The 17,074-nt window shown below is 44.9% G+C and overlaps 1 protein-coding gene across 11 annotated transcripts in view; it reads left to right on the top strand.

Moving 5' to 3' along the window:
- Positions 1-17,074, top strand: part of prkcz (protein kinase C, zeta) — a 73,525-nt gene that overhangs the window by 42,668 nt on the left and 13,783 nt on the right. For 6 of the 11 annotated variants that reach the window (XM_060057224.1, XM_060057308.1, XM_060057293.1 and 3 more), the window contains 10 exons: positions 3,193-3,324; positions 4,345-4,432; positions 5,212-5,267; positions 5,556-5,756; positions 9,109-9,206; positions 10,324-10,410; positions 13,001-13,136; positions 13,548-13,635; positions 13,914-14,033; positions 16,199-16,278. In XM_060057224.1, coding sequence (XP_059913207.1) covers positions 3,193-3,324; positions 4,345-4,432; positions 5,212-5,267; positions 5,556-5,756; positions 9,109-9,206; positions 10,324-10,410; positions 13,001-13,136; positions 13,548-13,635; positions 13,914-14,033; positions 16,199-16,278 — 1,086 coding nt within the window. The remainder of the gene's footprint in view (positions 1-3,192; positions 3,325-4,344; positions 4,433-5,211; positions 5,268-5,555; positions 5,757-9,108; positions 9,207-10,323; positions 10,411-13,000; positions 13,137-13,547; positions 13,636-13,913; positions 14,034-16,198; positions 16,279-17,074) is intronic. The other 5 variants (XM_060057234.1, XM_060057300.1, XM_060057284.1 and 2 more) reach the window with 1 other exon arrangement.

Raw genomic sequence — 17,074 nt, 5'->3', positions numbered from 1 at the left:
CTGCTCAAGGATGACCTACAGGCAGGCCGTGGACCCAACCGCATACACCGATAAACTAATACATATCATTACCCAGACACTACCATGAGCCAGCCCAGCCCATTGAACTGGACCATAATAATAGCAGTCTTTTACACTTTTCCGTGCTACATTTCCGTTATGGGCAGCAGTGACTCACTGTTAATGTTGAAGTCATGTTCAGACAGTCGATAATATCACATCATCTGCAAAGAGCGCAAGTATTTTCAGCAGCCCTACTCCCCCTCCTCTGATCCTTATGTTTCCTGGATGGAGAACAGCTCAATGTTGTCGAATTTTACTAAAGCCATTAAGTGATACTGTGAAAGGGCCAGTAATATAAAAGCTAGTAACAGAAATACTAGTTCCAGCAAGCCAACTAACCAATATCCAAACCCTTACTGAGCACCTCAATACCTTAACTGCTCCCATCCAGGGTAACACATGTAGCAATAGCCGTTTCCAAAATTGAATTCCAAAAATAAGCCACATGACATCACCTAGCGCGAAGATATAAACTGACCAGAAACCCTCAATCACAACCTTTGTTTCATGCTTTTAAAACTTCAAACCTTGCTTCACAGAGCCTTGCATTGAAGCAACCAAGGGTGAGAGAGTTCAGAGGAAAGCCAGCCACTAGCTGGTACAAACTGCCCCCTGAGCCTGTGAGAATCACAGGCTGTGTTTGTGTCTGACTTCGGTCTGGCACGGCACTCAAAGGCACCCTTTAGAAAATAAATAAAATATAAAATACTGAGTGACGGAGGTGTTTAATCCGCACGCCCCCTGGTGTGATGTCCTGAGTGTAGTGTCCACTGAAGGTGAGGAGGTTTTATCTCTCGTCGTATAAGCATCAGCTGCTCTGAGAGAGAGACCAAGATGATGGTGAACCTTTAAGGAGGACAATAAGGGCTTGAAGTAAAAGGGCAGCGAGACAAAGACGCTCCTGGTTTAAGTACCCAGACCCAAGAACAAGATGGTGCCACTGATAGCAGTGGATGTTGCCCTGGACAATGGTGTTCTGTTCGTATCATTATTTTGTATAACATCAATTGGAATATCTTGTGTGTGGGTGTGTGTGTGTGTGTGTTTGGTCTGTCTTGGTTAACTTGATAATGGATTGTATCTTATCTAAACAAGTTTAATAGCAGATAACTATCAGTCAGCTAACCAGGCGCTAACAGTCAGCTAACATAGTGCTAACAGTCAGCTACAGTCAGCTAACAGTCAGCTAACAGAGAGTAGGTGGGAGAGCTAACCGTCAGCTAACATAGCGCTAACAGAGATGCCACAGAGAGCTAACAGTCAGCTAAAGGAGAGCTAGCAGAGAGCTAACAGTCAGCTAACAGAGAGTCAACAGAGAGCTAACAGTCAGCTAACAATGAGCTATCCGAGAGCTAACATTCAGCTAGCATAGCTCTAACAGAGAGCTATCAGAGAGCTAGTAGTCAGCTAACAGAGCGTCCACAGAGAGCTAACAGTCAGCTAACAGAGACCTTGAACAGCATGTGTCATGACGCCATGTATTCTTGTAATAAGAGTAAACAACTTATATCTCAACCACTGACTCTCCACCAGCCAGGCGATGTGTTGTGCAGACAAAATACTTTCACTTATTCATGATTTCTTCTCTCGCTGCCTTCCTTCCTCCCTTTTGATTGGAGGGGGGGGGGGGGGGAACTTAAGAGGGCTTTGATCTCTCCTATAGAGCATCGCCATGGCAACAGAGTTTCGGACGGCGGCCCTTTGTTCACCCGTGCTTCGAGAGGGAAGGCACGGCGGGGGACGGGGCGTCGTTGGTTACGTTTGAGGACAGTTAGTCGGAAACTCTGACTTATGCAACTCAGAGTCAAGTTCACCCCCCCCCCCCCCATGGGAATGAGGGGAAGGGAACCCCCCCCCCCCCACCGTCTCTCTCCCCAGGACAAAGGAAAAGGAGGCGTTCCCGAGAAGGAACTATAGCTCCTCGTAGCCAAACACTGAAGGAGGTCAAGGTTTTTTCAAGGGGCAGGAGAAAGGCTGAAGTATAATACACTGCGGCCGTGGAGTACCCCGCTCACTCAAACTGGGACAACAGCAAACAGAAATAGTAACCGCGCACTTGACTGTTTTTTTGGGGTCTTTGCTGCCCTCTAGAGGCTTAACTGTGTTTTGGTGGGAACTAAAGGAAATTAATTGGTGCTATTTTTTGATTGATAATTCTGCTTCATGCTCTGTTTATTTGTGAACCAAAGATTATAGATTATTGATGGAAGGATTTAGCGTAATATTACAATTTATTCCACGGTCAGCTGATCCTGTTGTTTTCTTTGTGATTATATTGTGAAGTCACTTCTGTTTTCTTTCCATAGACGATGACAAAGAGTCACCAAGAAATTTAGATAACAGCACATTACCTAATTTTAGCGGGTTGATTCCCAAGGCTGAGTCGAATCCAACGCTGTTCAATGTTATCCCTTTCCAGAACAAAAGCATCAGGCCTTCCAGGTCATTACGTTCAGCAAAGATGCAAAGCCCAAAAAACCCAAATGTATGTATTAATTGGATCGGTCTATTAGCCAATTAGTCACATCAAAGCAATTAATTACTTTTTCCTGAGTATATCAAAGCTATCAACCTCTTTCCTATATACTTATCTCTTTATTATACTTAGTGTATACAGTGATGACTTTAGATGCATTGAGCAGTTAGGGGTCTTCTTGCTCAAGGGTTAGTTAGAACGTGAACCTTGCCACTTCTGTATGTTACCCCCTAACCTCTACTCTTTCCTGCCCCCCTATCTAGCTGTTATTACATGGATTTGTTGAACACTCAAGTCTGATTGGTCATCTACAGCATTCGTTTCAGTGGTCTGTTCTTTATGAGTAGCAGACCTTTTCACGTCTGGACGATGCTATTTCCAACCGTAGATTCAAACTAGTGCTGCACGATTTGGTGAAAAAGTCATATAGCGATTATTGTGGACAATATTGCGATTGCGATATATATATATATATTATATATATATAATCGTGCAGCACTAATTCAAACCAACAATTTTTCTTGCTTGACTACTCACAGTGACTCATCGATAACAACGCTGCTGCCATATTGTCTGCCAAGAGCAGGTGTCTGCTGTTTGATACTGACATTGAACCTCCCTGTCGTGCTCTGTGCTGTGTCCCTCCCCTCCAGAAGGCGTACTGTGGCCACTGCAGTGAAAGGATATGGGGGCTTGGGAGGCAGGGATACAAGTGTATCAACTGCAAACTGCTGGTCCATAAGCGCTGTCACAAACTCATCCCTCAGACCTGCCAAAAGCTTATGGTGAGTGGCCGTGACTACAGCACCAGCTCTGGTGAAGCAGGTGTCTGGGTAAAAATTCAGTTTTAGTCTGTCTCAAAATGGTGACAAATGGATTTCACTGGTGGGTTGCATTTATTGTTTTTATGGAAAATTTGGAAAATATTACCCTCCCATCGCTATGACGATGACATAACATACAAGAGACCAGACCCAGTCAGTTTAGATTAGGTTGACCCTCCTTCTTTGGTCCGTTGATTGGCCAACACTGAGCAACCTGGCCTATCCTGGAAGGTTGCTACTGATAAATACAGTTGACAATACAGTGATCAACCCCTCTCACGGCTATCCACCCTATCAGAGTGTAGGGGCCTGACCTTTGGGATGTCTTCCAGAGGAACCTTTCCAAGTTTTAATCACTCTCTACTCAAACCAAGACACTGTTGGCCGAGTCGAACCCCCGCACACAATCAATGAAGATCACAGACACACACACACACACACACACACACACACGCAAACATACACACAGAATGACACTCAGACACACACACTCACACAGGCACACACTGAAGGACACTCATTCAAACACAGACAAACCCACACACACACACACACACACACACACACACACACACACACACACACACACACACACACACACAGAAAGACACTCATTCAAACACAGACACACAGACACACACACACACAGAAAGGCACTCATTCACAGAACGACACAAACTGACACACACACACACACACACACACACACACACACACACACACACACACACACACACACACACACACACACACACACACACACACAGAAAGACACTCATTCCCACACGGACACATGCGCGATTCAGCTGTATTCCCCCGGTGACTTCATTTACACATGTGAGCTAAAGAGAGAGAGAGGAGCCTCTTCTCTCTCCCCCAGGCCCCGTGGCCTAGAGGATGACTTGCTACTATGCTCTCTGTCGTCTCACCGGAGCCCTGCTGGGGTCCCTGTTCCCTCGGGGGCCCCTCTCCCCCCTCCAGGATCCAGTCATGCCATCCCAGGAGCCCCCCACAGACCAGCAGATCCAGGAGGTGGACCCCGCACCCGATGACTCTGACGACAACAAGGGTGAGGGCTGGGGGCTGGGCGAAGGCGGGGTTTTATGTATTTATGAACTAATGCGTTGGCAAAGACAACGTTTAGGTTAGTTTAGTTTGGTTTGGTTTGGTTCAGCCTACTATAGTTTAGTTTGGTTCAGCCTACTATAGTTTAGTTTGGTTCGGTTTACTTCAATTGAGTTGCATTTGGTTTGGTTTGGTTTGGTCTATTTTTGATTAGTTTGGTTTGGTTTTATTTTGTTTTAGTTTTAGTGATCCTTAAGAAAGTTGACTCATTTTGGTCATGTAAAACAAACTGGAGTTACTGAAGAAAGTTAGAGCTGTTTTGTCTTAGAAGCAATAGTACAAAATAGAGACATAGAGATTATGACTGATGAACTGATGCCTTGCCTTGCAGTGCAATGGATTTATCCGCCATCTATTATTAATTTATAAACACCCTTTATTCTATTCCATCTTGAAATATAAAATGAACACCAAGTTACACCCCTGCCTCCCCCAAATAAAAACGCTGAATTGAATGTCAAGCGATTTCCTGTGGTGTAGGTCGGTGCCAGTACCCTAAACGGAGAATATGCATTAGACTCCCCTCTGCTGGCCAAAATGAGAATGAAATAAAACAGTCTTAAAGCTGCAAAGAAATGTGACTGTTTAACGTATCTGGTTAGGGATTAATTTGGCTGTAGATCGACCTGCACACATTTGTTTTGTGTTCTTGAAATGCCGATTGACTTGAAGGACATGAAATTTAAGTACATTTTGTTTTGTATTCATGCTTTGTGTTAACAGTATCGCTTATACCGCACAATCGCACAGTGGATAAAACAGAGAATGCAGACACAGAGGTAAGGAATATTCTGGTTTATCACGTTTGTAATTTGGGAACTACGTTTTATTTTGTTTTTTAAATGGGTTGGATTAGAAATCCAGTAACATTTGGAGAGTGATACTGATACACATCCTTTCCCATGACCCGGATAGAGTAGGCCTTCCACAGAGTATGAAAACACACTTAAATCGCAACAGAAGCCAAGATATGATTCCTTCGTTTTATCTTTCTATGGCCGAATCGGGTTGATTCGTTCTTTACAATAGAGTTTGAATACCCCCCCCTTTCCCCATTCCCTCCCCAGGACATGAAGGCGGTGGTGGAGGGGATGGGGGGCATCACCCTCAGCCACCAGGAGGAGCAGGCGCTGGGCCTGGCCCACTTCGACCTGGTGCGGGTGATCGGGCGGGGCAGCTACGCCAAGGTGCTCCTGGTGCGCCTGAAGAAGAGCGACCAGGTGTACGCCATGAAGGTGGTGAAGAAGGAGCTGGTGCACGACGACGAGGTGAGACATCCCACGAGAGCCCACACGAGACCGCACACGAGACCGCGCTCACGGCTACACACAAGACCACGAGCACAGGAAGTGGGAAGGGGAAATCATTTTGGTACCGTTTTGTATTGCTTTCTGTAGTGTTCAAATCTGGTGTATGGTGCACTAAATCCCGCGATGCACCAAGGACTTTTTCAGCCCAATGTAATTATTTGAAGTGAGTTTTTATTTTTCAACATATTCATCCAATAGAGTCTGGTGACTTCTAACACGAAATGAAGAAAGAAAGAAAGAATGAAAGAATGACGACACAAAGCAAGAAGCAGTGAGAAGGTTAGCCAAGGAGTGACATGACTTGAGGAGAAGCATGAGCTAATTTCGAGGTAGAGGAAAGAAGCTTCGGAAGGAAGGAAGGAAGGAATGATGGAGGAGAGGAGGACTCAGGAAGGGGAGGGGAGGGAGGAGAAGAGATCCGTTTTTTTACACAAAACACTTCAACTGAAATTAATTGAGTCATCTTTACAAAATATGTGGAGCTCATTAATGGATTCACCCGCCAATAGGAATATTAATAGGATGCCATGATCTCTTCAATGTAATGAATCATGAAGCTTGTGTTCCTGCTATCAAACACGTTTGGTTTTTCCAGCTGAATAAGAAAAGCCATTCCAATCTCTGTCACGTTCACAACGCAAGCTAGGCGGGAGCATCTCTCTCTCGTACTTTGCTGTAGTTTCCTGTTTATTAAGGTTCAGGGTTAGTGTTGCTAGGGCCGAGGTATGTGTTTTGGTCACTACTAGACCAAACATCATTATTATCATTTTCTATCGTCCTGAAGTTTAGTGTAAGTGTGTGGACTGGCAGGGGAAAGGAAAATCACTTGATTAGCGATGCCAATTCAAAAAGTAATTATAATGTCCTTCAACAAATTGGGTGAAGACAAATGTGTATTTCAGCCATTCAGCAAATATGTATTTCAGCTACTTGTTTAGTGAAGGCTTTTCTATCTAACAAAAAACCTTGATAGCGGCTTAACACCTACTTTCACAACCAGAGCACATCAATAAATCTGATTAGGGGCAAGGCTGTGAGTAAGGGGATTTCATCCAAGAGTTTTTCCTTTCATCCTGTTTCTATCCACTAGATGGGGCTACAGTTCAACTGATAAACCATTAAGAAATACACCGCTGTAAATCTAAACCGACTGAAATTTCAGAAATGATTATATATCAGCCTTCAATCCCCTACTCTATACTAACATGGGATTGGTCCAAGCATATAAGGCATAGAATAAACATACAACCATAGTATTTCAAATGTTATTACTCAAATAGATTATTACTCAAAAACACATTTCAGGTCTGCAATAAAATAATCGAGTGTGGGGTTAAAAACCTCTAGAGCATAGGTTCTCAACCAGTGGCTATGAGCCATTGGCCGCCAGGCCGCAGAGTTTAGAAATCATGCCAAAAATAAATGATAAATTCCACAAAAACTGCCCAATATCTTTTTTTACTGGATGACATTTTTAATATGTTCTGTAACAATTTTGACATTCATTTGTTCGGTAACTTATTGCATTTAATTGCCCAATCAGCAACTGGGTGTCATCTCACAAATATAGTTGCCCAAATGAAGTATGAATGTGCGTAGGGCATCGCCCTTGGACACCCAATGCAGTAGTTTGTGTTAACTTTGTGTTTACTTAACGTGAAGCACTTCCCAACATCCTTATTGACCTCATATGGACCAGAGATCCGGGAACATCATTAGCACTCTTTGTTGTGGTTCATAGATGTGTGCTACATAACTGAAAAAAACAATTATAAAGATAAAAGATAGACATAGACAAAGATAAATTAACTAGTTTAACTTACTTGTTTTCTTGTTTCATTCTTTAGTGAGATTAACACGGCACAATAAGTATACGTTTGATGCTGTTATAACGTTTGAAAACTGTGTGACTGTTATTGTCGATTTGTCCAACTGTTTTAATCCACCTTTCATTCTTAATAATGGCCCTTCATTTGCTGTGTATTGAAAAAAATAAACTGCCTGCGAAAATATTTCACATTTGCATACAGGGCCACAATAACAGAAAGGTTATGGAGGACGGCTGTAGAGCTAAAACTTTAGTTAAGGCAATGTTGTCATTGGACATTGGATTAATTAATTCATGGTATTATTTGTGCATATAAGGTGAATTATTTATTGACTTTGTAGGCTGAAGCCTTGCATCAAACGTACCCGGTGGGAGGCTCCATAGAAACCGGCGAAAACATTCTTCTTCAGTCAGAAAAATGCGGCAATTATCCAAGTTACTACATAGGAAAGAATTAGAAAGTGTCCAAACACTGACCGTTGTACCCATCAAGTAGACCACAGGAGGTCTGAATTTACACAAAAATAATAATCCCGAGACGTAGCAAGGAGGGAAGCTAAGATACATAATATTCATAATTAGCATTAAACATTTACAGACCGTCAAAATACTGAGTGTCTCAAATCGGGGGGGGATCTCACTGCCTGAGGCTAAACCCTGCCTCGTAGCTTTGGTGGCAACAGTGTTTACGAGATTAAAAGCACAAACTAACCCTTTTTAACACAAGCCAAAGCTCCCCCTACAACAGTGTTTCAGAGGAGCACTGCACTCAGCTAGTGAGAGAGGGCTTCCTTATTTGTGTCATTATCCTCAAGAGTCACTGCAGTCCCCCAAAAAAGATATGCAGCTAGTTTCATGAGCTCAAGGTACCTTTAATAATACCACAAGTCATTGCTAGCACCAGGAGCTGTGTAGCTTGTTTCAGGAGCTTTCAAGCGTTCACCAGAAGCTATTCCTAGTACCAGAAGCAGTTGATAGCCGCAGTAGCTCTGTAGCTAGCTTCAGTAGTGGACTGCGAAATTGCACATTTGTTTTGACCATCAAGGAACCAAGTTTCTGGACATGATATATAGTATATATATATACTGTATATATATATATATACAAATGCCTGTCAATACATATTTTAAAGTTGTGCAGACTTGGCGCCTGGCTCTGAACAGATGTCGTCGTGCGTGGCAGGGTCCGTCTCCTTGTGTGTTTGTCTACCCGTGTCTCAAGGGCCGCTGTAGTGCTGTATTGATCAGACATATCGATTGTTTAGGTCGTTTCTCAGTATGTCTGTCTGGGTCCCCCCCTCTCTCTCTCTCTCTCTCTCTCTCTCTCTCTCTCTCTCTCCTCTCTCTCTCTCTCTCTCTCTCTCTCTCTCTCTCTCTCTCTCTCTCTCTCTCTCTCTCTCTCTCTCTCTCTCTCTCTCTCTCTCTCTCTCTCTCTCTCTCTCTCTCTCTCTCTCTCTCTCTCTCTCTCTATCTCATCCACCAGGATATTGACTGGGTGCAGACAGAGAAGCACGTGTTTGAGCAGGCGTCTACCAACCCCTTCCTAGTCGGCCTCCACTCCTGCTTCCAGACCGAGAGCCGGTAAGTGGCGGATAGAAAATGCAGCGGACCAAACAGAGAGCCCTGGTGCCTGCCATTCAACAGCAGTACTCAGAACTAGATCCATTGATCCAGAAAAACCAGAAGCACAACGGGCAATGGAGACATTCTTTGAAACAACTGTTTGTCAATGTTATCAAACCAATGCATTGAGACGGATTCTCAAAGTATGTGCCTTTTGCTGTTGTGTAGTGTGTACCCATACAATTCTGTAGATAGCTTTGTCTCTGCCCCCCCCCCTCCCCCTCCAGCACAGACTAGTGATATAAGCCATGGCAAATATCTGCCTTAACATAAAATATGCCACATACACTCACCCGACCCCCGACAACAACCCATCTCTAAATGTGTAATTCCTGATACTGTCAGTGTGTTGCATTGCTTTTCAAGAAGCACATGCAGTGGATGTTTGCTACTAGTTTATTGAAAGCGCATCATTCTGCCATACCGAATATAGTATTTACTATTAAAGTGCTCTTATGTAATAATGTGATGTTTTGTTGAGGGTTAGGGTAAGAGTAGGGTCGTTGGGTAGGCCTTCTGGAGCGTAACAGTGTTATCTTAGGAATGTGTAACTTAGCTGAGTCACTAGGGGGCATTGTTGCGCTGTATCACCTGATTTAAACAGCTGGGCGAATTTAGCCTCTCTCTCGAGACACATCAGCATTTGAGCCCCCCATCTCACAAAAGTGGATAATTAAATAGAGCGCATGCATGAGATATGCTGAGCATAACACTATGCAGCATTCAGGCCGAGGACAGTAAAGATTCACCTAGTCGTTTGTTAAAACATAAATAATAATACAAATATAAAGAAAAACAATAAATGTGTAATGTTTTAGCACAAATAATGCTATTTATTTATAAAATTACTTCATTACGAATTCTGTCGTCTTTCAAATGTATGGCCATGTGCCGCTTTCCCAGTTGCTCAACCACTCGTCCAGATGCGGACTGCTCAACCACTCGTCCAGATGCGTTAATGAGCAGGTTGGGGCTAGGCAGCCTACTCAGGGATTGGAGTTCCCACACAAAGAAGTCAAGGATTGACTCATTGTGAATTGTTTTGTATTATATTGTGTGTTTGTGTTTTTTGTAGGTTGTTTCTCGTCATCGAGTACGTGAACGGAGGAGATCTGATGTTTCACATGCAGCGGCAACGGAAACTTCCAGAGGAACACGCTCGGTAAAATCATTCAAACATCGACGAGTTACCGAAAAAGTCACTTGAAGCGCTCTTTGATTACTCCCTGAAATGACTGCCTAAAATTTTAGATCTAAGGCAGTGACATTTACGGTAGTATTACAAATTTAAGTATGCAAATCGCTTGAGTAAAAGTGATGTTACATACAACTATTAAATTTACTTTGGATTCAAATGTACTTGAGTATCAAAACTTAGTAAGAAAAAGTTAAAAAGTTCACAGGTGGACATTAGCCGTAGATATGATCACAGGTACTTGTCTCTGTAGTCATCCACTATAGATATATAGTATACACCACTGGTGGAGGAGGAGGATGAGTTGGTAGTGCGGCCTGCGCTTTAGCTAATGTACATGCAGTTGGGATTTTCCAGCAAACTCTTATTTGTGTGGATGTGCCTCAGCGGTTTCACCACGCATACAAAACATGCTTAAAAGTACAGAAGTCTGTGTGGATATCCCATTAGCATGATAAGACAATTATTTCGCGATCAGTCACCGTCAGTCCATGTAAATTGGAGAAAATAATAAATGATGAAAGTGAAAGCAAAGAAAAACGGCAAACTGAAGTAAAGCACAGATACTCCAAATAACTACTTAGGCACTGTAAAAAAGCATTTATACTGCTTTACTGGACACCACTATTGTTACGTTTTCTCAATCCTTATCTAACCCTCACGCCCTCACATCTAAGAACGATGGCCTGGAGAAAAGCGCAGCAGACACAGAGACACCAGAACATTTCTCTCTGGATGTCCCGCTGTCCAGACCTCAGATGTGGTTGTCCTAGCAACCGTCTGCCCAACTCTACCACCCCCCCATCCGCCCTCCAACCTCCTCCGCCACTTGTTCACATCCTATCCGTTCCTCTGCTGAACAATCAAGTTGAAAATGAAAACGTGGGATCTCTCTGTGTGGAGGAGGCCGACCGGTGCTTGGTTGGGTGATTGGATTCGGGAGGTTAAGTTGACATGGCCGCTGTGTGCTTCAACCGGAGCTGCCATGACTAAAAACAGCGTAGGCTGATCAAAAAGGAACAACTACAGGAGAAGAGGAAGAGTGAGTGTGTGTGTGTGTTTTCTGTGTGGGCCATTGACTCACTGGGCGTGCGCCATAATGGCTCGGGATGAAACACATTTTGGTGATGTTTCCCCTCCTTGCCGTTTCTTCTCTCCTACGCTGATTCTGTCTCCCTCCCGCGCGTGGAGGAGGTGTCCTTCAGCTTAGTCTGGAGTCGTGTCTCTATTGTCTGCAGATGTTCTGCCTGGCTGACAGATGACTAGGGGTGTCTGTACAGCGTTTACATTTCACCACCGAAGGCGCTCTCTCTCGCTGCGCCCTTGAACCCGGGGTGTTCAAGCAACACGTCCCTTCCCAGCGCCTCGTTCATCCGTGCCACCGCACTCAACACACCGCCGTCACGAACCACCGCCATGGAGGAAAGAAAACGAAAAGGAATAAAACAGATAACGAGCTCCCATAATTCATCGGCGCCTGTCTACTTCGCGTGGCACGCACGTCGTGCGCGAGCACTGGTGGATGAATGCCGGATCAAAGGCAGCGAAATCAAGCCTGGCACCGGTGGGGCCCCCATCACGTCGTGGGCCCCTGCGATCCGACGGGCGCGGGGCGCATGCAAAGCAGCGCCATCATCACCCGGAGCCGTCCTACATATTCATGAGCGCTGTCGTGAAGAGCAGTGCCTGGGAAGCACTCGGCTCTATGTACTCCCCAGGTCTCCACACTGGGGACGGCGGTCAGCCGGCATTAGGGAGCTGTACCAGTAACCGAGGCTGGCTGGAGCCGGCACGGACGCACGCCAGCTGGGGAACCAATGGGGAGCCGAGCCAACATGGCTCCCGTCCCTGGGACATGGAGGGAAACGGGGTGGATTGGCCGTGGGAGATCTATGCTGCTGACCACATCTGAGACACCGCCACGCACAATTCGCTACAACACTGCTATAGAATAGACTGGGTAGACTGGGACAGTAAAGTACAGAATAGAACTGACAGAATGGAACAGAATGGAATAGAGTCGAACAGACAGTGTAGTATTGAATGCAGTACAATATAAAATAAATAGGATGGAATAGGACAGATTAGAATAAATGGAATGGGATAAAAAACAAAATAGAATAGAGTAGAATAGAACAGATTGAGATATTCAAATTTCTAGTTTGTTCTAGTTTTGTTGGTTTAGCTGTATATAGCTTAAAGAAATAGACAATATGAGTACCTCTCTCTCTGTAGTGATTCAGAGAGTGTTTGAGCATCTCACCAGTTTGAGGCTCTAAACAAGGCCAAATATTACTGTCACTACGTTATAAATACAGCCTTGCAACCATGCTTGTATTTATTCATGAAACTGTTTCTGCAATTGTATGTGTTCAGGGCAGTATGTCTTTATGGTGGTTCAATAGACAATTTTCTATGAGATCAACGATAACGATTTTCTTTTTAATCTTGAACCTGGAGTCTAGTAAGAACACAAAAGGACCACATTTGATATTTGCGCCCTTTGTCACTTTAGATTAGTTTGTTAGTTGATCAGGGATCTCTTCTATCATTTCAGATTCTACGCTGCAGAGATCTGCATCGCGCTGAACTTCCTGCATGAGAAAGCGATCATCTACCGCGACCTGAAGCTGGACAATGTGCTGCTGGACCACGAAGGACACATCAAGCTCACCGACTACGGCATGTGCAAGGTACGCCTGGCCAGGACGGAGCACAGTGCTGAAAGGAACCTTGGAAAAATGACCCAAATACATTTTGAAAAAATACAAAAAGTCCAGGGTTGATTGATTGGGGGATGGATGTTGGGATTTAGTTCTTTATGAGAATGGAACTTTTTAAATATTTTCTGAGTACAGAAGGTTTAGGTCGTCCAAACGGACTGAAAGTAGAAGAACAGATTTGAATACCTGTATTGAAATTGAAATTACGAATTGCTTGTTCTTGTGTGTTCTCCTTCTCCTCCTTCTCCTCCCTCTCTTACTTCTTCTCCTTCACCTCCTTCTCATTTTTCTCCTCCCTCTCCTCCCTCTCCTCCTTCTTCTCCTCTCTCTCCTCCCTCACCTCCCTCCCCCTCCTTCTCCTCCGATGGCTGCGACCCCAAGGAGGGCATCAGACCGGGGGACACCACCAGTACTTTCTGCGGGACGCCAAACTACATCGCTCCAGAGATCCTGCGTGGGGAGGACTACGGTGAGGGGTGGAGTCCGACACTGCACAGCGTCCGAACGCACAACAGTGCAACAACACAACAACACAACACACGTTAGACCTTTAGCTCATGTGTCCAATAAGTAAAGTAAACTCACACCATAATGGGCTTCTGTGTGTTTGCGTTGTTGTACCTACACTATTCATATTATTAAAGTATTAAAGTGGAAGTACATTAATATCTGAAATAGTGCAACAAACTGTGTGTGTGTGTGTGTGTGTGTGTGTGTGTGTGTTTGTCTTCCTGTGTGTGTGTGTAGGCTTCAGCGTTGACTGGTGGGCACTGGGAGTACTGATGTTTGAGATGATGGCGGGCAGGTCGCCCTTCGACATCATCACAGACAACCCTGACATGAACACAGAGGAGTACCTCTTCCAAGGTGAGACGGGCGAGAGAGAGAGAGAGAGAGAGAGAGAGAGAGAGAGAGAGAGGAGAGAGAGAGAGAGAGAGAGAGAGAGAGAGAGAGAGAGAGAGAGAGAGGGAGAAAGATCGAGAGATCTTAACTGAGTACCACCTTTTTTATCCTATTGTATTACAGTGTTCACCATTTTTCAGGTGGGGGAGAAAGAGAGGAAGAGAGAGGGAGAGCGATGAAAGATAGATAAATACAAGAGTAAATACTTCTGGTCTATGCTTCAAGTCAGTCGTTTCAATTCATTGAAGGTATTAATTCATTATTGATGCATTAAGCCTGTTAATTAGTTCCCTTCCCTCGTCTCGGAGACGTCTGGACCTGTGTTTTGTCAACCATACCGTCCGCACATGAACACGTAGTCGGCACATACAGCAATGTACATCATATATAATACATGCATACATACAAACACCCATGAATATGAAAAGATAATGATGTTTACGTACATAATGTATTTCATTGTTGATTGCGAGACTACATTGTGAGATCGTAGTGCTAACCCTGGCTGAACAAGGTTTACATTCAGCATATGCTGCCCTTATATTTACTGTATATATATTATATATATATTTATATAGCTCGCCCCTTTAGCCTGCCATCCCTCTCCCATCTACACATACACACTTATACATTAACACACAGACATATGCCCATACACACAGACACACACATTCCACCATACTACTAGCCTCCCGCTAGGCACCGCGTCTGGTGCATGTTTGCCGCATGCCTGCCATGGCACCATAGCATCTGCTACCTGATCCACCTCTCTCTCTCTCTCTCTCTCTCTCTCTCTCTCTCTCTCTCTCTCTCTCTCTCTCTCTCTCTCTCTCTCTCTCTCTCTCTCTCTCTCTCTCTCTCTCTCTCTCTCTCTCTCTCTCTCTCTCTCTCTCTCTCTCTCTCTCTCTCTCTCTCTCTCTCTATGCAGACTGCCAAAGGACACCACCCCCCTCCCTCTCCAGGAGTTAGGCCCCGCCCCCCAATATGTTTACCCGGTGGACCCCGGTCCAGACAGACAGACAGACAGACAGACAGACAGACAGACAGACAGTCAGACAGACAGGCAGGCAGACAGACAGAGCCGAGTCTAGCACAAGCTTGTGTGTATACGTGTTGTTGTTGTGTGTGTGTGTGTGTGTGTGTGTGTGTGTGTGGTTGTTTGTATGTCTCTCCACAAAAACAGAGAATACAACATTATATTAAAAAAACGCTATTCCAAGCTCCCACCATAAGGTCTATGTGTGAGAGTGTGTCTACGTGTGTGTGTGTGTGTGTGTGTGTGTGTGTGTGTGTGTGTGTGTGTGTGTGCATGTGTGTGTGTGTAGTGTGAGTGTGAGCGTGTGTGCGTGTATCTGCTGGGAGGTAGACAGTGCAGATGGCACGGTGGCATTATCTCAACCGACCCCCATGCTCCAAATCCCCTCTGTGCCTTTACGGTGTAAGGCCAGAGGTATGCCAACCTACACCCACCACCACCACCACAGACAGCTCTCCCTGGTCCCCTGGGGGCTCAATGGGAGCGTGATGCCTGGCTTAGTGCCACCCTGTGTGGGCACAGCTGTCAGAGTCACACCCCCCCCCCCCCCCCCCCCTGGAGCTGCCGGTCCTCCCCAAAGCTGCACCATATAGAAGTATATTATATAGGTATATTATCAGTGTGAGGTGAGGTAGATTGAGGTGGGGCTTTTGATCGGGATGATATTTCGATAAACTTGTACGGTGAGACTTAATGTCGGGATTATTTTTTTTAAAGGATTTTTTATGAGTTATCTTGATTTTGGTAGATCTTCTACATAAAGTATAATGGAATCGTGTGTGTGTGTGTGTGTGTGTGTGTGTGTGTGTGTGTGTGTGTGTGTGTGTTTGTAAAAGACAAAAAGTGTACATAGAAGGTTAACCCAACAGGGGGTGTGGTCCCCGACCAACAAACACATGGTCCTGAGTCTCCTCATTTGAGAGAAATGTCCTCCATTTAATGATGGTGGTACTGTCTCTCCTTCCTTCCGTCGGTTTCCTTCCTTCTATTTAAGATTCAAGGGCCTTTATTGGCATCAAAAACGTATATTTATGTTGCCAAAGCACAAATATATATTTAACTCTCTCTCTCTCCCTCCCTCCCCCCCCTCCAGTGATCCTAGAGAAGCCAATCAGGATCCCCAGGTCTCTGTCGGTGAAGGCGGCCAGCGTCCTCAAAGGATTCCTCAACAAGGTGAGTACAGTCCCTGCTCTGTTTCTATACCTCTCCATACCTCTATATACCTCTCCATACCGCTGTGTATCTCTCTGTAGCCCTCTTTACCTCTCGATATCTCAGTATATCTCTGTATACCTCTCTATATATATGTATATCTCTGTATACCTCTCTATATCTCTCTATCTGTACCTGCCTCTCTCTATCTCCCTCTCTAGCTCTTCTCTCTTCCCCTTTAAATCTTTCTCTCTCTTATCTCTCCTTTCTCTCTCTCTCTCCCCTCCTCTCTCCCTCCGAACCCCCCTCTCCCTCCACCTGTTTCTGTCTCTCCCTCGCCCCTCTCCAGACTTGGCCCAGAGCTGGCCTTGAGTGGGACAGATGCCCACATGAGTCAAGTCCATTTTATCATATCGTTAGCTCCTCTCCACGGGCACATTAGTCAATATTTCTTCCAAGAAGAAATGCAGTTTATTTTGGTAAATTGTACATCATCATCTAATCAATTGGACTTCCTCTTCCACACCCGGAAGGTTAACGTGATGATGTTGTCAAGAGCTCACTAACAGGCTATACACCCCCCACGCACACACATGAACACGCATGCGCACACATTCACACACACACACTCACTACTCTCACACACACACATAAACACGCATGCGCACACACTCACATGCAAACTCACACACACACACACACACCGCTGGTTAGCATAACGCTGGCTAGCACACAGCTGGCTGACATAGAGCTGGCCAGCACCCAGTTCACTAACATAAAACTGGCTCACACACAGCTGGCTAGGACACAGTTCACT

The sequence above is a fragment of the Gadus macrocephalus genome, chromosome 1 (genome assembly GCF_031168955.1).
Source record: "Gadus macrocephalus chromosome 1, ASM3116895v1".
Lineage (NCBI taxonomy): Eukaryota > Metazoa > Chordata > Actinopteri > Gadiformes > Gadidae > Gadus > Gadus macrocephalus.
The sequence above is the reverse complement of the archived record's forward strand: the minus strand, read 5'-3'. Positions and strand labels throughout refer to the sequence as shown.